Raw genomic sequence first — 22821 nt, forward strand, 5'->3', positions numbered from 1 at the left:
TTTAGGCAGAGAACATGGCCATCACTATGTTCCGTTGTAGGCATATAATCCCACTGATGTGGTCTCCCTGAGCTGAATGTGACAAATATAGCCCAAATTAGTGAGATGCAGCTAAATGAGAAACTGTGTAAAGTACACATGTAAAAGTCAACAGAAGTGTAGGCCCAGGGAATATAAGGGGAAAAGACAGTGATAATGACTTTGTGTTTGGAGGAAAAGGTGTTTTTTCTCTCCCTATTTTCACGATGAACTCAAAGAAGGTTTATTACAGATAAGTAGAAGCCATTGGGTCTCTTTAGTCCCAGCAAAGAAGCCAGACCCAGTGGGAACTAGAACACCTAGAAGACCATTCAGAGCGCTCCAGTGTTCTGTAGGATGAGGTTAACCACAGTTAGGAGCCAACTGAGAGGTCTGATGAGAAATGTGTCTTGGGCTACCCTTTAAATGATGCGGTCTAGCACCTGGATTATTATAGCCCATCTAGTGATAGATGATAAACTGTGATAAACTGACTTCAGTTTTATTAGTAGTACTATGAGTCACCATCAGTCATAATTATTCACACTCAAAATTAACTCCTTGCTGAAATCTATTGCATATCCATACTTCTATTAGTATAACATTACATGTTCCCTGTAAAAAGCCCAATAGGATGGAAGCAAAAGGAACCAGCTGGACTTTCTTCCTTTGAAGGTTTTTGGGGGTGTTTTTTGCTGTTTTTGTTGTAGTGCGTGCTTGTTCATGCAGATCATTAACTGGATTATGTACACACTACAGGTTATAGCAGCTACAGGTTGAATTGTATAAGAGTTTGTAGAGACATTGTCAAAAGAAGATAAAGCCTGGAGTTCAACCAAGTTTTGGTTATATAGCGCCAGTTGACGACAAAGGTTGTCTTTGTATTGAAAGGTAATTACCCTGCAGTATTAGAGAGAAAGCCTCAATGCCCCGCTTCGTGACTGTGGGAAGGAAGAACTCCCTATTAAACAGGAAGAGACCTCTGACAGTGTTTCCCTGACCTTTCCTCTATGACCACCGCGTTCTGTCCATCCATCTTCATCCAGCGCAGGCAGAGTGCACCCTGGACAGGTCACCAATCTATTGCAGGGCTAATACTGAATAGAAGTGCCAGTTAACCTAACCAATGCATGCTTTTGGATTGTGGGAGTGAGCCAGGAGTCCCTGGAGTGAATCCATACAACCACCCCACACAGAAAGACCCTTGCTGGCCAGTGGTTTTGACCATCATCAACATTGCTAACCATCATACCGCTGTGCTGCTTGGACCACAATGAGGTTGAGCATCTTTAAATGAGTTTTTCCTGATGACAACATCTGTCTAGAAGTAAACATAAGATGCAGGAACTGCCAAAAACCACAGTTTGAAATATTACAGCAGAAATAATAGCTCTTTACAAACAACAACATTTCTTTCTATAGTTGTTTTAGCCCTTTGTGACAACTACACAGGGGATTTTCTTCAAACTCACCCACTAAACTTTAATAATGCTTTCACCATAAAGTGCAAGGCCACTTTTACAGATAAGTGGCCACTAGCTGTCTGCACTGCATCACCTCCTTTCAAGTCAGCAAACTTGAATGAGTAAAAATGCTCTAAAAAGATTTTTACACATTTTGTGATGCAATTATCAGACAAATTTTTGCCTGTGGGATCCACCCATACAGTATGGATGCTCTTTGTTATATACGCAGTATACATACATACATGCAGAACATTCAAAGCTTGAAAGCAGGGCTTCACTTCAACATCATAGTGCCTACATTAATCTTTTATTTAACATTCATAGCCATTGCTCAATATATTCTTTAACCTCGACAGGGTTACTAACTGAGCAGCACCTCAATCTTTGAGATTATGATAACATCAGACCATATTCTGTGGTTTTAATGGCAAGTTTGCAGAATTTTATCATGAAAGAACTTTAAGGTGAGCTGACAGCAGTTCTCCAGAGAGGGGAGCTCCGCTGCTATAAGCAACTGCCTCAGTATTGATATTCAGAGCTCGTACCTTTGGTGAATACCTCCAGATCTACGCTCTACAGAAGATAAGCGATCAGACGTCGGTGATCCCCTCATCAGGGAGAATTACTCTTATATTCAACGAAACACAGCGTCTACATCTCATATGGACGATAACGATTTGTGGCCAATGTCTTCCAACATCTTCAGTGATCCCCAGAGTTTTAATGTTCAGCTGATGGTGACATCTCAAGGTGACAGCAACACTAGTTCAAAGCACGGCTGTGCAGCCTCACAGAGCTGCCAGCACGGTTAAAGACTCTTGGTTTGTTACCAGCATCAGCTTCTTGTTTGTTGTGTTACAAAATTAAGTTACAAAGAACCCCCCCTCTGTCGGTATGTTCATTAAATAGTTGTTGTGTGGCACAGCACAGACATTGATGTTATCAGGTTTTGTCATCCACTCTCTGCTTCATCACAAATTACAGACAAGTCAACATCTCCCCGTGCACCATATAAATCAGTGAATTATTCTCTCATGCCCCCTGAGGTGGAGACAACTCCAGCAGAGACGTGCGAGCTGAAATCGAAACCTGGCTGCCACTTTGCCATGGAGTTTCCTCTCCCCCACCTGCCTTATTTATTCATTTTGAAGGAGTGATCAAAGCCGATTTTCCAAAGAGCTTCCCACTGTTCTATCGTCAACATCTTCGGTCACAATTCTCAGCAATGAAAGCCCGGGTGTCTTTATGCTGTGCAGCTTGTACTGAACCCCTTGATCTCTTCAGCTCTGCTGGTAACCTCTTTTCCTCCCTGCTACAATAGCAATTTTCAAACAGGCAACAAATATGGAAACTACTCAACACGATTCCACAGTAAGTTTTCAAACTGCAAACCAAAAAGCCAGGCGATCAGAAGGAAACTGATCAATAACTTTTCTCTGTAACAGCCATCAAACAAAGAATGTGTCTGTAGGTATTTCAGACAACAAGGCTATTATCTTCAAAAACACTGTGCTGATTTTTCATTATTACTTTGTGTTGTTTTCACTGTTTGAGTTTACACACACACACACACACACACACACACACACACACACACACACACACACACACACACACACACACACACACACACGCACACACAGTTTTGCAGATTGCTGCTGCGTCTTAAAAGCGGTGGTCCCGATTGCTGCTCTTGAACACCATTTGCAGCATTTTAAATTCCTGTCACGATGAAAAGTGTGGCACCGTATCTGAATTTGCATATTTTTTTCCAAATCCAATTTATAAAAGCTTATCCAAATTCTGGTCTCAGCTCACCATAAAACAGCTCTACCTCCATGTGAATGCAAAGTTCCCACTGGTGAGATTCAGAAGCATCGTGTGGTCTGCCTGATTCTTTAATTAACAAATGTTCCATCAGAGGGATCTGCAGTGGCATTTTAGGACCCTTTGATCAAAACAAAACAGCACTTTCAGCGTAAATGTTGGGCAATTCATTTTTCCTAAGGGGTCACATGAGGTCATGGAGTCAATAAGCTAATAAAGAGATAACATAGAAGTGAATTAAGCTTATTGATGTGGGGCTTTCATAACAGTCCCAGTTTGACATGTAGCCCCTTGGGATAATTAATTGCCCATCCTTGAAAAGTAATGAATGCACGCATGCATGATTTTTAAAAAATCCAGAAACATGATCAGCCCATTTTCTGGTAGCTATTATAAAAAACAAAACATAAAGAAAAAATTGACCCCACAAACACAACGACCCACCACCTAGCTGTCCAATATTAATAGTACTGGAAATTACCAAAATTATTTTTATATTTCTTTACCGGTTAATCCAAATGATGAAATTATATTTTAAATGCTAAAATACAATTATTGTTATTATCTATGAATTTTCAAATTGATTGAAATACAAGAAAAGGTGAAAAAAACCAGCAAAGCCTGTTTTTTTCTTTTTCTTTTGACAGTTATTTACTTCCATTTCTGACAAGAAAATGGACCAGCTAAATTTGGGTATAAAAAGGTGAATTTAATTCCTTACATGCCAATAAATGTAAAGACGTGTTTTTTTATTTGGTTTTTATGACAGGTGGTCTAAGAAATCTGCTAAGCACTGTATATCCCAAAAAGCGTTCAAATATGACTTCTGCGTAGTAGTAAAAATTATTATATGATAACATCTCACTTTATTTCCTGGGAAAATGTAGAATTTATTATGAAAAAATCATAATAAAAGAACAACTCCAAGTATAGGGGAAACAAAACTAATAAAACTGTATGCAGCGCTATGGTGTCTTATGCTACATTTTTTGGTAAGGATTCAGCTTACAAGATGATTTAACCACGAGTAAGGCACTAAGAGGAAGAGAAGAAGAGTATAGAGTAGAAGACAAAATAAAAGACACTTGAATTTTCTGAATATGGACGCAAAAAATGAAGTTTGGGTAAAATAACTAAAATAACTGTGCAGGAGATCAAATGCATCAAATGCACATTGACATCTACACCAGAGACTCTTCAGCATGTCAGTTTGTAACTTTTTGCATGAGGAAACTTTGAAAAGGATTATGTTTTACAGAGAGATACCAAAGGGTAAAAATCAAATATGCAGGATTTCTAAGGGGGCATATTGCAATGTATTTGATAAAATCCATTAAACCTAAAAGCTCAGCTCGAGACATTTAAGAGAAATGAGACAGCATGAGAAAATACACACACAGTACAAAGATTGTGGCCATGTATGCACAAAAGCCATAAACATCAAAACACAGACACAGGCATCCACACACGCACACACAAACGTGCGCACACTCGCACGTACACACTTGCACGTACACACTGATGCATTCCTCGTAGCTCTGCAGTGGTATTTTTTTCCGCGTTGGCTTTAGAGCGAGTCGACGCCATGCTGAGTGCTGAACTCCTGGAAATCCTCCGGGATGGTGTCTGCGGAAGTGACAAGTTAGGCGTTATGAGACAAGCTTAAAATCTCATATGCAGTGAGGTCAAACTAATTCTCTTCACAGCTGCAGTCTTTATGTAACAAGATGGAATATGAAGCTGTTGCAGACAACTAGTCTCAGAGGTCATGCAGCAAGATGCTGCACATTCCGTGAGGCTGAGAAAGCCCTTTAGTAAAATGTTGATCAGCATATTAGCATAGTTTTCTGCTAATTACCTGCACTAAACACCAAATTAGGATGGAGCTACTGACAGTTTTCTAGCATTGTTATCCCATTTGTAAATTATGTTGCAACGTTTGATTTCCTTACCATTGCAGCGGTATTTCAGATTGGACCAGATAATGTTTTCCTGCGAGAAACAGAACACACCAAGTCGTCCTCCTCTCATGGTTGTGTCGATGGTCACGCCGGAGTCTGCAACCAGCTCAGTTCCTTCGTAAAAGCGGGCTCTGCTCAAAGCACAACAAGGGATTTTTACCTTAGTTATTAAATTACAACTATTAAGACTAAGAAACAGCCAGCCTGGCTTTCCAATGGCTGAACATACAGTTTGCACCTACACACAATGCTGACCGTCTCATCTTGCTCTTGGCAAGAAAATTTAGGAAGCCGTAAGAATTTTATAATACCTGATGTATCCAACCTGTGGGCGGTGCTGCAGGTACCAGCGATAGGACACCTTATCCTTCCAGCCCACATTTCTCGGGTCCTTCCACAGCAGGCGCACTTGGTCGGTGGTGTCTCCCGTGTGCCACAGTGAGTTTCTCAAATGCTCGCCGGGGCCTGATCTAGACTTCACAGCCTAACGCAGAAGCAGAGACAAGTAAGGCGATTGTAGAAGCAGAAGGAAAACAAGAATGTGTAAAACAGGTCGAGTGAGTAAAACTAAAGTGAGATGACTCGCCCTCTCACCTTCAGCTGTATGCCGGGCTCGGCCACGGCTCTGAAGGGGGTTGCCTGCCAGTAGGTCTGTTCAGTCTGCTTCCACATCACCACGTAGAAGGAGGATGAGTCCTGGTAACCAAAGATGAAGCCAGCGTAGTCATCATCAGTGACTGTATTCACGTGAAAAGTCCCCTCAAAGTCCACGCCGCTGAAAGCCGTGTAACCTGACATCAGAAAGAGTAATTAGCGCATTAGATACGACGAGTAGTTTCTTGCACACAACACTAAAAGTGATATTCAGGTAAAAAAGCTAAATACACCTTACCGACAGCAAGTCCAGGATCACTATTCATGGTCTGAACGATTTCCATTCCCTGATAAGGAAGAGATGTTTTTAATGATGAATGATGCACCGTGAAACTTTTAATTTCAAAAGCTTGTATTTGCATTTCAGGTTTATTAAAATGTGCTTGCACACGTACTTTTTTTAGGCCATGAATTAAAGCTGCCGTGACTCTTTTTTTTCTTTTCTTTTTTTTAACACACTGTGAACAACACGACCTTTCAAGTTGATCTGGCAAGTGCCCTATATACACATTTAGCAGCTCTGATTTTTTTTTCAGTTTCTGGCCACAAACTGAATACAGATCAGCACCCTGCTTTCAGCGTAATTTTTCTGTTCTTCCAGCTCCCGAGGGCAACATCTGCTGAACATTAGCTGCTAAATGCACCAACACGTTCATCAGCTACCGACTAAGTGTGTCTCAACATGTAGTGTAGCGTGGGTTTTTAGTTTTTTGGCAATAAAAGGCTGCCTGCTGGGCCAGAAATCTATTCAAGGAGAGTGGTAAGAGTGAACCAAAACAGCAAAGCTGGACAACAAAACACTTGGGGAAATCACAAAAGTCAAGTAAAGTCAAGCATGTGTATATAAAAATATCTGCCTATGATGGATAAATTTGAATGATCAGTGATAATAATGTTCATACCTGGTTCAAAACAACCCAGTTGGGGTCAATCTGGGCATCGCCCTCGGGGTCCAGCACAACAGTCTGATAGGCCCTGAAGTCAGTCAAGGTAATCTCGGCATTTTCAGGACAATTATCAATCCTGTCTATCACTTTGTCCTGGTCAAAGTCAGACTCACAAATATCTCCAACACCGTCACCTGAAAAGTTAAAAAGTACAGTTAAAAATTTGGTGCATGAGTAGTTTCAAATCTTTAATTTACTTTGGAAACACAATAGTGTATGATCAAAATATCTCAGAAGCTGTGCAACCTCATTGGAAAAATGATCTCAAGTACTGTACTTTGTCACTACACAATAGCCAGCCTTGATAGCCGGGGATAGACCGCCAGGGCCTCTGCTCGATGCGTTTCACCCGACCCCTTTAGTGACTCCTGTGGGTGGTGGAGGGCAGGCCTATGCTTAATCCATGTGAGCTAAGGGCCAGCCACCAGCCACTCTCCTTCAAGCTCCCTCCACAGGCCAGGGTCCAGGGTGGGGCTACGGTAACCCTGCCCCGGGTAGGGTGACCTGGTCCATTAACTTCTCTCCTTTCCTGAATCTGAATGGATAATGACTGACAAGAATGAGCTTTCTCTGAGGGGCACCTGAGATGGGGCTAGTAATTCATTCATTCATTCATTCATTCATTCATTCAAGCAAGGGCTCAGAGTGGAGCCACTACTAAACACTGAAAGGTTTTAGTATCTGACAAGGATGTCTCTTGGGCACCACCAGGGAGAAGGCCCCGTGAAAGATCACGGGGACACGCTGGAGCGATTATATTTTTTGGCTGGCCTGGGAACACCTCAGTTTGCCCCTGGATAAGCTGTAGGAGGTGGCTGGGGAGAGGGAGGACTGGGTTGCTCCGAATAGGCTGTTGCCCCTGCAACCCGGTCCCAGATAAGCACATGAAAATGGATGAATTGATGCACTAAATGTTGTCACACAGTTTTTAAAAAATTGCTGAAAAATTAAGACCTTTTAGTGAAGCTCACTACAGTCCACACCCTCCAGTACGACAGACATATACTGATATGGCTTCTCGCTGAGTCTTTAATAAGTCAAAATCAGCTCTGAATGTGTCTGATTCTTCCTAAATGCTGTACCGAGACACAAACATAAGCCGTCCACGTTTGCAACTGGGATTTTGTGATAACCATACATTATTCTGTAATGTTGAACCACACATAATGTTACGAATGGACTGCTACCTTTCAGTAACAGTAGTTTGTACAGGCTCACAGAGTGCACGATTGAGTAGAAATCTAGAAAAAAGATTACAATGTCAAAGGGAACCACTTTGCTTTTATGTAGTTGGTGGGAATTATGAGAGTGCCACACATCAAAGGCCCCTGAATGACAGCGAGGGGGAAACAAAATCTGTGAGGGCAGAAAGAATGAATCACTTTGTTGTGTGGAGCAAACAGCAACTAACCACCAGACGACACACAAACGAAAGAAACCTTAATCACGACACAGGCTACGTGCTTTCTGGTCTCTGCTCAACAGGGGACAGCAATAGCCCTGGATGGCAGTTACAAAAAACAAAACCCTCTGTGCGATAAACTTCAAAAGAAAACCGAATCTAAATCAAAGGGAGCAATACCATTTCTTAATTCATAGGTCTAGATGCTACATATTAGCTGGCAAAAATACATTTGTCTAACAGTACAGCTTTGGACACATGACATTTAAAAGGGCACTGATTATTAAATAAAAGCAAATATCTGACTTTTGAGTTTTGTTAGGCTATTAAAACTGTGCTACTACCACAACTGGCTACACAAGAAAAAGTTGTGTGTTGTAATAATGTAAGTAATGGTCTGTTAACTCTGCCTCGCTGAACTCTGACTGCTGGGAAAAAATGGCCTTGCCCCTCTTTATTTGAATTGACACTCCACTCCCATTAGTTTCAGAATCCATTTTCACACAAGTAATGTCTCAGCGAGTCATAAAATTGGCGAATGAGTTTAGGCTCGCAAAAATTGCGCTTTTTTTTTCTCCTCACAAAAATTGCCACTTAATCTGCCCAAGGTTGCTACTGTTTGATCCGCGTGGGTGTGAAATAAATAATGTCAGTAACAGTGCAGGGGGAAGAGAGACGTTCTCCCGAAATTATGACCATTAATCTTTCAGCATCAATCTGCTTTTTAGCCAAACGTCTCAACAAAAACAACTGAACATCCCTACAAACTCATTTTTTTTAATTATCAGGGGACAATCTGAAACTCACTGTTATCATCAATCTGATCAGGATTTGGTACCAGCCGGCAGTTGTCTGGACCCGGTGGTAAAACATCCGGTATCCCGTCGTTGTCATCATCGTCATCGCATTCGTCACCCAGCCCGTCTTTGTCAGTGTCCAGCTGAGAGCTATTGATCACGAGTGGGCAGTTATCCTTGGTATCCTGGTGACCATCGCCATCACTACACAGGAAGCGACGCAGTGACATGAGTTAAATTGAAATAAATGAATAAAAGCTATACTGGTACTGTAGATATCAAGATAGTGTTATCACCTGTCTTGGTTTGTATCACAGGAATCCCCAACCAAGTCATTATCAACATCAGACTGAAGAGAGAGCAGACAGCAATGAGACAAGTGTGAAAATACAACTTTAATCCTGCAGTTAAGATCTTATTTTTGTAAAGGTAAATGCACAGTGCAAACAGCTTCGTTCAGCAGTAATATGGACCTTTTGAATGACATATTAGAACTGCAAACTATAGAACAAACTGCATTTATCTGACTATTCTCTGATCATTAGATAATTTTTCCTTTTATTTCAAAGAAACTGTTACTTCAACAGTGTGTTGATAGTATATTTTTGTATTTCATAAGATGTTGAATTTGAAATCTCATATCTCACTCATAACTATAGTGGTTAGATAAATCTAGTGAATCAAACACTAAATACTACGAGCAAAATCAAATAAACTATCCTTATGTCAGTGTATTTAGTTAATTTACATGACCGCCATACATCCACCTGTATGACTGACCTGATTTGGGTTGGGGATGTCGGGGCAGCTGTCACAAGCGTCTCCCACCCCGTCTCCATCCCGGTCCAGCTGGTCTCTGTTCTGGACACGCTGGCAATTATCCAGGAAGTTCTTCAGACCTGCACATCGATCAGGTGACACTCATTTAACACTCAAACTGCCACCAAGTGGGTTTATAAAATATATAAATGTGCAAAGAATTTGATGAGCAGTCAGTTAAGTCAACAAAGACTGTAAATCCTGCATGTCAGCTGTAAAGATGTGCATTTGTTTGCTTTCTGCGGCAGTGGACTGAATACCTTGCTTTAAAAGACAGATATGAGTTTGGGCCACTATTTTCCAGGAAATAATCAGCAGTATTCTTTGTAATATAATCACAGCAGCATACCTGTGGAAAGCAAGCTGTATTACTGACAGAGTCATCTTTATCATGAAACACGAGCAATAGGTTTATGCTGCTGTCTCACTAAAGAAATGATTTTATAAGCTGATCTTTCTAATATCACCACTAGGGTGCACTGTTGCATTTTCTATGTTGTTCCGGAGAACCTGCATTCAGATGGTATTTTACTTCATCACAGGGAGGCAGTAGCAGCACTACTAATGCATAAAGGTCAAGCAGCAGCAGTGGAAGGAAGAACTATCTTCTTGTCCTGTGGGGGCTTCATGAGGTATAATCACGCTGTTGAGTGATCAAAGGTTGTACTCGCTTTGGGGTCAGCCTGCTATCGGCTTTCATCATTTATTTTTTTCTTTACGGTGTTGTTTATTCAGCCTGAGCTGGCATACAAAATCTATCCTAATATAAAGTGATGCATTTAAACAACAAAGGGATCTGTAACTAACTATAAAAGTTGCATGCATCCTTGTGAGTAATTCACTACGAGACCACAGCAGTGGAATCATAAAAGGGAGTGCAGGGTAAGAAGTCATAACAGCAAAAGCCTCCAGTGATGTTGATTATATAACAAGAGCGTCAGCATCAGTGATGTCATTTCTCTCCTCACCATCTCCATCCATGTCATCATCACAGGCGTCCCCTTTGCCATCACCGTCAGTGTCCCTCTGGTCGGGGTTCTCCACCAGGCGGCAGTTATCACAGGCGTCGCCGTGGCTGTCCTTGTCGCTGTTCCTCTGGTCCACATTGGCTTTTAACCTGCAGTTGTCCTGATGAAGAAGGAGCGTGTGCACATATTCATTTATGAGTCATGTGAGTGGGTAATATGGTGGGTAAAGCGTAAGCCTCTGTATGCTTCAGGGCTGAAACCTTTTCGATTTTTATGAGATTGATATCACTGTGCATCTTATTATAAAAGATGAAATCTTTTGTTTGTTTCTTTGGCTGCCTGTACTGTCAACATGATTAGGAGTAGCCAAACTTAGCACATAGGTACATCTTAGCCCCCGATTCGTATTGTTAGGGATATCAGTTAAAATCATCATGTTGCTTTGCAACAACCTGGAAGTGAACTAAAAACAAAACAGTTTTTGGTCATATAAATGACATCTACTGCCCACACTTTTAACTTTTCTCAGTGTCATTAAGCATGTAATTTTGCCAACAGCAGAAAAAAGCCAAAAACAATAACCTAGCATGGACATGTACTACAGGGAGTGCAGAATTATTAGGCAAATGAGTATTTTGTCCACATCATCCTCTTCATGCATGTTGTCTTACTCCAAGCTGTATAGGCTCGAAAGCCTACTACCAATTAAGCATATTAGGTGATGTGCATCGCTGTAATGAGAAGGGGTGTGGTCTAATGACATCAACACCCTATATCAGGTGTGCATAATTATTAGGCAACTTCCTTTCCTTTGGCAAAATGGGTCAAAAGAAGGACTTGACAGGCTCAGAAAAGTCAAAAATAGTGAGCTATCTTGCAGAGGGATGCAGCAGTCTCAAAATTGCAAAGCTTCTGAAGCGTGATCATCGAACAATCAAGCGTTTCATTCAAAATAATCAACAGGGTCGCAAGAAGCGTGTGGAAAAACCAAGGCGCAAAATAACTGCCCATGAACTGAGAAAAGTCAAGCGTGCAGCTGCCAAGATGCCACTTGCCACCAGTTTGGCCATATTTCAGAGCTGCAACATCACTGGAGTGCCCAAAAGCACAAGGTGTGCAATACTCAGAGACATGGCCAAGGTAAGAAAGGCTGAAAGACGACCACCACTGAACAAGACACACAAGCTGAAACGTCAAGACTGGGCCAAGAAATATCTCAAGACTGGTTTTTCTAAGGTTTTATGGACTGATGAAATGAGAGTGAGTCTTGATGGGCCAGATGGATGGGCCCGTGGCTGGATTGGTAAAGGGCAGAGAGCTCCAGTCCGACTCAGACGCCAGCAAGGTGGAGGTGGAGTACTGGTTTGGGCTGGTATCATCAAAGATGAGCTTGTGGGGCCTTTTCGGGTTGAGGATGGAGTCAAGCTCAACTCCCAGTCCTACTGCCAGTTTCTGGAAGACACCTTCTTCAAGCAGTGGTACAGGAAGAAGTCTGCATCCTTCAAGAAAAACATGATTTTCATGCAGGACAATGCTCCATCACACGCGTCCAAGTACTCCACAGCGTGGCTGGCAAGAAAGGGTATAAAAGAAGAAAAACTAATGACATGGCCTCCTTGTTCACCTGATCTGAACCCCATTGAGAACCTGTGGTCCATCATCAAATGTGAGATTTACAAGGAGGGAAAACAGTACACCTCTCTGAACAGTGTCTGGGAGGCTGTGGTTGCTGCTGCACGCAATGTTGATGGTGAACAGATCAAAACACTGACAGAATCCATGGATGGCAGGCTTTTGAGTGTCCTTGCAAAGAAAGGTGGCTATATTGGTCGCTGATTTGTTTTTGTTTTGTTTTTGAATGTCAGAAATGTATATTTGTGAATGTGGAGATGTTATATTGGTTTCACTGGTAAAAATAAATAATTGAAATGGGTATATATTTGTTTTTTGTTAAGTTGCCTAATAATTATGCACAGTAATAGTCACCTGCACACACAGATATCCCCCTAAAATAGCGAAAACTAAAAACAAACTAAAAACTACTTCCAAAAACATTCAGCTTTGATATTAATGAGTTTTTTGGGTTCATTGAGAACATGGTTGTTGTTCAATAATAAAATTATTCCTCAAAAATACAACTTGCCTAATAATTCTGCACTCCCTGTAGTTTGGGGTGAGGGGGAATTCAGTGCCACTTGGCTCATATTTCTGCACATAGCAAACAGCAACTTTTGTCCCTTAAGTATAAAAATTTGCAGTTCCTCTTTAAGAGTTAAAGTTATACTTTATAAAGGATTTTGGCTTTGTTTGATGGTAATTAAACACACTCTAAATATCGGATGTTCAGTTTCTCCAGGCAGTTTAATTTGCTTTAAGTCTTTTTCGTAAGCCAGCATTAGCATCCCAATGCATCTTGCTAATCTAAATAGCAAGCGATTCCCCTGATGTCAGCAAATGGTTGTATCCACACCAAACTTGTGGCTTTGTAAAGGTAGCCAGTGGGTGACCTCAAAGTTGCTACATCCACATTTCTGTGCATAAATGTGGTGTCTGTGGATATGATATGTTAATAGGTGAATTTGGAAAACAGCGGCAAGTGGATTTTGTAATCTTTGGACAGAGCTAGGCTAGCCCCTTTGCCCACTTTACAGTCGTAAAATAACCGTCTGCCAGGAGCAGCAGTCATTTTAGTGCACATACACATAGGAGGTATTAGTACTTTTACAAGCTTAATCAATCTAGGAAAATTAGCAAGACAAACAAAAATGAGAATGTTTAGGTATAATATGTTTTAGAGGCATTTGTTGCGAGATAGCCACCGACCTGTTCGTTTGGAATACCATCGCCATCTGCATCTTCATCACAGGCATCTCCATAACCATCTCTGTCGGCATCCTCTTGACCAGAGTTAGGAACAAAGACACAGTTATCCTGCAAAGACATGTGACAGTATGATGATTAAATAAAGATATACCTGCCACAGCAAAGCTGCTAATCTTGACAACTTGCACCATGGTTACCTTTCTGCAGTTTGGATCTTTGCATTTGAGTTTCTCATCTGGATATCCATCAATGTCCGTATCCTTTCCACACAGGTATCCATTTCCAGCCCAGCCAATTCCACACTGACAAGACAAATGAAGCTTCTTACAAACTCATTCATATACTGCACATAAGCATTTGAGTGATGAAGAATATTACCTGACAAGAGATGGATCCGTCTCTTTCTACAATACACTGAGCGTTGACATCACAGGGGTTGGTCAGGCTGTTGCCACAGCTGATCTCCGGCTTACAGCCCTTCACCTGATCTCCTGTGAATCCTGACTTACAGCTACCACAGTGATAGGAGCCCTGTGCGGGAATTATCACAACTGCACATGAGCATCTTTGAGTAGCAATAAAGACCTGTAGTAATGGTCATACAATACATCAACGGTGTTCTTACCGCAGAGTTGTGGCAGTTCGAGTTTGCAGTACAGCCTCCATTGTCAGGTCCTTTGCATTCATCGATGTCATCGCAGACCTGGATTGTAAAAAAATGAGCAGACTGTAACAACTTGTTCAGATTTAATTGCTCCAAAAATAAGTGTAAAAAATACGCCCCAAAACAAAACAAAGGATGCCATATAAATCCTCTAAAGCCCCGAAACAGCTGAAGCTGTGCTTTATAATACTTACAGTATTAGAGCACAAATTAAAGTGGGAGTAATTTATGCACACCGGGTATTTTAGGTGTTTATTTTGTAGGAATCTAAAATGCATTAAAAGGGTAAATAACACGCTGCAGACTGCAGGTCATATTTACAAATTCGGAGCAATAAATAAGCATGGAAGTAGAACGTAAATCAGCAAATTAAAAAAACGATATCCATCTGTTCCCGCCAATCAGGATCTGGTGCATCAAGATAAACATTTAGAGTGGCTAATCCTGTGTGACATGATGGAGATAATGAAAGCAGTCCAACGAAGTGGAAAAGTTATGTTTTCTTCATGTTTTAAATTTGGTGTCTTCATTGCTCTCGACCAAGTTTGTCAAACATAAGGCACAGGGGCCAGAATTGGCCCGGAGAAGACAAACCGACCCACTGTATGGTGTTGGAAAAAAGTGAAGTTGGGTAAAACTCTGGAGTTTTAACTCATTTGTAAAAGTAATGCAATTTTTCCTACTGATAAAGACCGTGCCCGTGGCCATTTACACAACACTAAAGTAATTAAGTAATTAATAAACAATTACTTGTGCCAATAGATTTCTTTCATTCACTACAGCTGCATTTCAGGTAGAAAAACTGAGATTTACCACTGAAATTGCCCTTTTCCTTATATTAAGATATCTCAAGGATTCAATGGCCCGGCCCTCTTGAGGTCAAAGTGGGTTCTATGCAGCACATGATATCTAATGAGCTTGACAGACGTGATCTACTGGCTGACTGGACTCCAGTGAAAACCCCCATAGGTTTGTGCAAACTTTTTTAAACACCTAAAGTAAAAGTCACTTGTGTTGGCACATTTATTGATTGAACTTTTTTGCTCTTTTAAAGTGAGAACCCTCCTTTATTGTTTAAATGCTTAAATAAATAATTTTATGGTAAGATCAACAACATATTGCAATCTGCTGCTGGATTCAGACTACATTTAAGTCCATTTTTGTGTATGTGTGTGTGTCTTTTTTGATATACACTGATAATAATATTCTGTTTCCTTCATAATGCATCCACTGTCTTACCTGTTTATTGGTCTGAGCGTACACTATGCCCACACCCTCCACTGGCAGGCCGGTGTAGCCCAGCGGACAGGCGTCACAGCGGAAGCCTGGGGCAGTGTTGACGCAGCGCACTCCAGGAAAGCAGGGGTTAAACTGACACTGCAGAAAGGACATGAACTCTGTTGAGCTGCAAAATGTATGTGGTTCTCAAAGGGCTTCTCCCCAAAAGCTTTTAGGTCTGATGACATTGCTCATGCAAGAAAGAGAATGCTGAAGGGCCCAGTCCTCAGAAAAGAGGTCAGTGCAAACAGAAAAGACAGACAGGCAAACACACAATCTTGTATTGCCATCCTTATAAGGTTCTCCATCTTGTTTTAGAAAGTTCTACCTTTACCTGCTTTTTTTGGTCATAGTCTAAATTATAGAACATTAGCCTGTGTGAAATATCTTTGCTTCTCATGTTCCAGTTTGATGGACCCACTGCCATTCAGTCTGTATATGCTGAAAATGGTGAAAAATACAGTGAGATGCATTTCTTTCACCTATAAACAGATCGTCAAAAAAGTCATTTATGGATCAATTCTGGAGCCACCATTATTCAGTGACATCAAGGTGTATTTGAGTGTACTCCTTAATCGCAGCCTGTTAATTCACACTGTTTCTCATCGGGATCCAAAACCACTAATATGAACTTGCTGCTATGCCAAATAGATACACTCAAAACATTTATCTGTCTTTACCCTAGCTATAATCTCATAAACCAGCAGCCCAAGTAGTAGCCATAAAATACTCGAAAGGATGTCGACAGTTTGCCCTTACACCACAGGTCGTAAATTTATATTGATTGTCATGAGGACAGAAGCATGGCAAGACACACACACACACACACACACACACACACACACACACACACACACACACAGAGCGATATTGAGCTTTACCTCGTCGACATCATCACAGTTAAAACCATCTCCAGTGTATCCATCAGGACATGGTCCACATTCAACAACACCTTCTGCTGTTTCTATACACATGTCGTCACGGAAACAGACACCCGGTGCACACCTTGGCTTCACCACCTCTGTGCCACCTAGACCTTTAAATAGGAGGAAATAAAGATTTTTTTTTTAACCATCTGTTATTCATTCAGTAATATCAAAATATCATGTAGGCACGGATACTGATAAGGATGTACTGATACCATTATCACGTGCGATCTGCTAATAGGATAACTAATTTATTGAGAGAGTTTTGAGTCTGAGGGGTCAGTGCAGAAACAAAGCAAAAAGAAAGTCTTCCATTAAATTAAAATGTGCACATTTGTGCCATTTTAATTTGCGTTGTGACACAACATGAGATAATGAAAAAAAAGAAAGTGATCAGCTGTGATAAATTAAACAATTGGAAACTGGTCCTCAATTTTCCTCTCTACAATGACTGACAGCTACTATAGACATTATCTTACCACAGGCCTGACACTCTGAGATGGTATTCCTGAGAAAGGATGTTTCTTTAACCTGGAACGGGTCAAAAATGAACAAAAGTTTATATTCAGTCAGGCGAGCTGTCAGGGAGGTCAGGATTGACGGAGCAGAGATTAAGTGGCCTCAGAGGGACTGCTAAGAGGTGGTTACCTGCTGAATTAGGACGTCTTTCAGCTCATTTATCACCTTCGTTAACTCCAGCATTTGATTGGACAGCTGCTTTGTGTTGACCCCTGAGGGAGAAGGACTGTTATTTTATTCAGCTGAAACAGAGCTAAGGGCTTCTCAGAGTCTGCCCCCCTTTGACTCAACATTTCATATCGCTGAGAGTGTTTTCACTGACATTTCCACAGAAAGAACCTTACCCAGAGTCTGAACTGAGTCTCTTTGCTGGAAGTGGCAGTCTTGTAGCGACGCAACGTTTTCAAATGAGTCCCCAACCACCAGCTTTAGTTCATCTAAGCTTTCCTGTTTAAAATCAATCGAGTGAAAGTGCACAGCTAAGCCATCTGGAAACCTACAGAGTCATTATCGTGACAGAAGGGCATTCACTATTGTGTGGAAATATTGTAAGCGATGGCTCACCTGCTCTCTGGCTTGCATAGTCTTTAGTTCCACTGTGCCATAGCCTGCTGGCAAACCCTGGAAGGCAGCAGGGAGATCCCTGACTGTCTCCACCAGCCTGCAGTCCAGATGCAGCTCCACCCCACCTGGCCCCTGCTGCTGCTGCTGCTGCTGCAGCCCCCTGAGGTGGAACAGCAGTCGGTGTTGCTGGCCATCTGCCAGCACCAGGTTGTTGAATGTGACAGAGGCCATCCTCTTGTCACTCCTCAAGTACCGTAACACAGCTTTAAGAGGACACGGCATGGAAGAGGAAGAAGGAAGAAGAGGTAATGAATAGAGCAAAATTGACTGTGTTGCTGTAAAGGGTTTATGTGATGTTAAGCATTGATATTGTTTGCTATTTGTTTCTCTATCTGTGCTTGGATTGCGTCTTAGCACATAGCAACAGCAACGTCATTATTTGTGTAGCTATTTGGCCACAACCAAAATAGTTTGGGGCACAAACTCAGTACAGTTCATTATGTGGGGGCAAACACTGTCTGCTGGATTTCAGGTCTGTCTGCAGAGTCTTTAAACATTATCACGTTTAATCCATTTTTAACATGAAGACATTGATTGGCGTAGCTTTAAACAACCAGCGCCTCTTTGATGTCCTCCTACCTCGGTTGAGCTTCCCCATCACTGTGAACTCAAAGTACTTGCTGTTGTCCCTGGGGTTGTGCAGGCCAAACACAGTGGTTCCGGTCTTGGGCTGCAACTTGAAGGAGGTTAGGATGAAAGCCTCGTTCACCCCTTGCCCGGTCAGGCCCCCCTGCAGCAGGTCTGGCAGGCAGTCGGGTGAGGTGAGCAGATCGTAGACTGTTGAGACAGATAGCAAGGCAGGGAAACGGGAAAGCACATGAGTAATGGATGATGTGAATATTTACAACCCGCAGCGGCGCTCTGATCCGAGAGTAAACACATTCCGAGTCGACAAGAAGAAGATGATGATGTTGACCCAGCATTAGATGCTCTAGCAAGACGCTGTGTCAATCAGTCAGCGCAAACTTGGCAGGCTGGGTCGGCTCAGGCAAATCAAAAGGAGGCGGATTTGTAAGTAAACAGCATACAGTGACGTTAGATGTGTGCTGTTTTTATGATCTTCTCTTAGGTTTGTTTTAAAACTGTTTGAATTGTAAAATGAGATGGAGCTTCCGCTTGCAGACAAAAGCACAGTGAAATTTAGATGTTCTGACTCAACTGACAGGCAATTTAAAAGTAAAAAGCCAGAGAGGAGCAGAACACTGGTGCTCATGGTCAGAGTCTCCTTTTAATAAAGTGGCTTGGGAGCTGGGCAAACCACAAGAGGATGCGCATTGAATCTCTAGTCCCGCATCTGCACCATCGTGAATACACAAGTACCACTGAAACGGTCCGCACGGCCCTCTGTCGTGAGGGAGCAGAAATTGCTCCCAAATGCTTCCGCTGACTGTTGTCAGCCAAGATTGCCCCAGATGAGATCTCTCGCTCTTTCTTTTATCTCTCTCATCTGCCTGGGGTCCCTTGTGTTTTGTCAGACACAACACAGAGCCTTTAAATATGTGCGCAGATAAGTGAGACTAAGCCACCGAAATGCCTGCTTGCACCGTGCTGTCAACACTACTTCCACTAAAAATGTAAAGCTTTTCGAATCCTTTGTGTTTGGTTTTTATCAAGATAAGAACTTTTTAATATATAAAAAAAAAAAAGAAAAGAAAAGAGAACAAAGGAAGCTCGATGTGTGCATCGTGTCTTTAGTGGCATCCACACACAGTCTTCTGGACAAAGGGCTTCGCAGGGTCAGGGCTGTCTTACACAGGAGACCCTGAGAAAGTGTCTCACTTCACCCCCCGATTAACCTCAGATTTCAAGCTTCATAAAACTAGTTCAGCTGAAAGCCATAAAGGAAAACAGTGTCTTGACCTTTCCTTAACACCAGCATATAAATCTGTCACGGTGCGATTACTGTAAAGAGTGCAAATGGCTGGCATTCCTTGTTTTAGCATTTCAGCGCACGCTTCGCACTCGAGCATTTCTGTGTGGCAAGCTTTAATTTATCACATCACATTTAAAGGCCAGCCATAACAGCAGTGAAGTAATTACGTTAACAACATCGTAGTGTATAGAACAGAAGAAGCAAAGTCACATTTAGCCAAGAGTCATCTAGCTACCCAGGACCAAAACCATGATATTCAAACAATATTAGGCTTTTATGTGTATTTTTTTAGACATTTTTAAACATCACATGGCATATTGTCACTTTTAAGATGTGTAAGTGTTTACAAATGTAACTACACGTGCACTCCTACTTTACTTCTGACACTAGCTTTCCTTTTGGCTTCCATTAAGTCTTGAATAAACTTGAGTAAAAACTAAACTAAAATAAGTATAAACTAAGTAAAAACGTGCTTTCAGCATTTCTCTTGCTATTTTTGCATTGCTGTATGTGTTTTTAATTGATTTACTTGTTAATACCCTCGATCTTTAACATTACGGTGCGATAATGTTGGAAAGCAGATCACATGGTCTGTGCTGACATGGGGAGTTGTCATAAACCCAGAAACCCACTGCACTGATGTCGCAGCTTCAAACAAGAACAAAGCACACATTGAGCAGTGTCCAAAAGCTTTTTCCCCCCACTGTAAACACAGAGCAGTATTCTGTAATGTGTATTTCTCCAGGAGACCATCATGATTCTGCGCTGACACTGTGTCTATTCTTAAAAAGTGAAACTAAATAAACTGGATGAAATATATTCTGTTGGATGAGTGCAGCCTACGTGAATCAATGAATCAGCTAGCCGTGTGTACATTTACAGAAAGATATATTCACGTAAACACAGAAACTCTATGTGTTATTGTCATTATCACTGATTTAGGTTACGTTTACTTTCAGCTTTGTTCTTAGATCCACGCTGACATTTGAATTGTAAGCGGAAGAAAAATGAATGGAAAAAAGTTGCTGGCTTTGACTTTCTACCACCTGTTATCATTAATTCCCCCTCTCTTCTACAGCGTGTCTTTCGTCCTGTCCCCCTCCTCTCAACCCCAACTAGTTGTGGTGGACTCCTTATTGGTTTGTCCCGGAGGTTTCCTCCTGTTAAAAGGGAGTTTTTCCTTCCCACTGTCGCCAGTTACTTGCTTGTAGAGGGGCATTTGATTGTTTGGTTTTTTGCTCTATTAATGTAGGGTTTTGTTTTTTTTTACAATATAATGCACCTTTACTATATAAGTAAAAACTGAATTGAACTGAACTTGTCAGCTGAGCTAAACAGTGAGTTAAGACTCACCATAAACTCTGCAAAGATAAGCAGAGCTGGATATTCCCCCCTTTTACCTCATTTTAAAGTTTGATATAGCTCGGCCTGGAGGATGGCCCAGAGGAAAGAGAGTCCGCTTTAAACTTCAGTAATATCATCTCTCAGTGAGCCATCCTTGACATGTTAATATTAATCAATAACATAGATAACGCTTATGGAATGTCATTTTTGAGCACCTAAAACCAGACTTGGCTGGTTTAAATGGATCTCACTCCTTGTTTTGTGGTCACGCAGACAATGAGCCTGAGAAATGATAGATGACAAACTCCATTAATCTGGACTTGTTTTATACATACCATCAGGCACCTATTTGCCAAAAGACTCCAGGGATTAATGGGCATTTTAAAGGTATGCCATCAATCACCTGGTGGGGTTTGCAAGAAGGGCGATAAACTCTAAACGCCAACATTTCTATGCGTCGCGTAGCCCCGAGTTTGTGTGTGACCTTGAATAAATGCGGGCGCGTGCGTGTGTGACTGCAAGCGCGTGTCAGACAGTGTGAGAGAGAAGAGAGTCTTGAACTTCAGTACTGCACCCAGATCATCTCTGATTATTCCCATGTGTGTGACCCAGCTGGGATTTTCTTTAAATTAAAACGAGCCAGGAAGCTGAATCTCCCGAGCCGAAGTAATCAAGCAGATCTGGCTAGATGGATATCAAAATCAGGATGTCTTTACTTCAGCGGAAAGATGGTGGGATTTAATACTCAAACTTTTGTCTACTTTTAATATTTTTTTCTTATCTTTGCCTGCTTCCTGTCAGAAACACACACACCCAGCCCAAATAAAAGCATTTGACTGCCCCATATCTTCTACAACTCACTGGGATATTTAGCATTTTATTCGCACCTCAGCGAGTATCACACACATTGTCTGATCTTTTTGTGTTTGGGCCTGCATATCATATTCTCTTTCACAGTGTCTGCTTCATCCATAATGCATTAAAACTCATACATAAGTGTGTTAAAATACTGAGAGGTGGAGCCATTGAATCTTTTCTGACAGCTAATGAAAATGGACGATTACATTGCAGGCAGGGTGTCAGAAATAAAAAAGAAAAAAGAAACCTTAAAGACATCGTTCCTTATGTGTGTTTGTGTAAACCTAAAAAAAGGAAAGATGTTTTTCCACTTCTTGATTTTTTTGTCATCCCAAGCAGCAACCATATAATCCAAATAAAAAAAAAATGCAGTGACATTTAAATAACTGACATAAAAGTGACTCAAAACACTTCAAAAAAAGAAAAAAAGACACTCACCCAAAGCCTGTGCTTCCACGTGTAAGCACATTTTTAATAGCAGCTGCAAGGCCAGTGTGAGGGCCGTCCACACGTTCATTTTGTCCTTCCAACTGGTCCCAGATCTGCAGTTCTCTTTGTAGCTACTTAAATGTGTCTGAAACTCCAGCAGTTTCCCCCCGTTGAGGCGTATCTGTGTACTTGTCTTCCTTTCTGAATCAAAAATGAGGCAAAACTGTCATGTTAAGCCTAATAGAGGGTGCTGACTGCTTTTATGTGTGTGTGTGTGTGAGAGAGAGAGGGAGAGTGTGTGAAGAAGGGATTGTAGGAGTCTTATTGAGGGAGGAGCAACAGGGCCAGAACCTGCTTTTAAAACCCTCCTCAGGCGGCCCCATGCAGAGAAGGAGTGACCTGGGAAAACTCTTTGCATTGGCTCCTGCTGGCTGCTACCAATTCCCACAGGCGCCTTCACAAATCTGCTGTACACGGTTTGCTCCCTTTAGAGTCTAGGAACCCATGTTTGGCCACCAAAAACACGTTTCAAACCAGACCGGAGTCAGAATATTTTTAGACTCTTGAGTTCAAGCTTGGGGTGAATTTCTGAAAATGTGTTTCCCACTTCCAGCAAACAGACTT

The 22821-nt window shown here is 41.6% G+C and overlaps 1 protein-coding gene across 1 annotated transcript; it reads right to left on the reverse strand.

Moving 5' to 3' along the window:
* Positions 1-3366: 3366 nt before the first annotated feature.
* thbs4b (thrombospondin 4b) lies at positions 3367-22522 on the reverse strand. Its single transcript, XM_082540955.1, has 22 exons — positions 22207-22522; positions 18273-18470; positions 17634-17896; positions 17414-17516; positions 17199-17281; positions 17030-17081; positions 16506-16660; positions 15586-15723; positions 14308-14385; positions 14061-14213; positions 13880-13984; positions 13683-13790; positions 10860-11019; positions 9853-9971; positions 9369-9421; positions 9083-9276; positions 6829-7007; positions 6165-6213; positions 5867-6063; positions 5584-5756; positions 5264-5403; positions 3367-4937 (listed from the first exon to the last, which is right to left on the reverse strand). Exons 1-22 carry the CDS (start codon positions 22283-22285, stop codon positions 4879-4881), a joined length of 2838 nt encoding a protein of 945 aa, XP_082397081.1. The 5' UTR covers positions 22286-22522; the 3' UTR covers positions 3367-4878.
* Positions 22523-22821: the final 299 nt, after the last annotated feature.

Source organism: Aulonocara stuartgranti, assembly GCF_965226115.1.
Source record: "Aulonocara stuartgranti genome assembly, chromosome: 7".
Classification (NCBI taxonomy): domain Eukaryota; kingdom Metazoa; phylum Chordata; class Actinopteri; order Cichliformes; family Cichlidae; genus Aulonocara; species Aulonocara stuartgranti.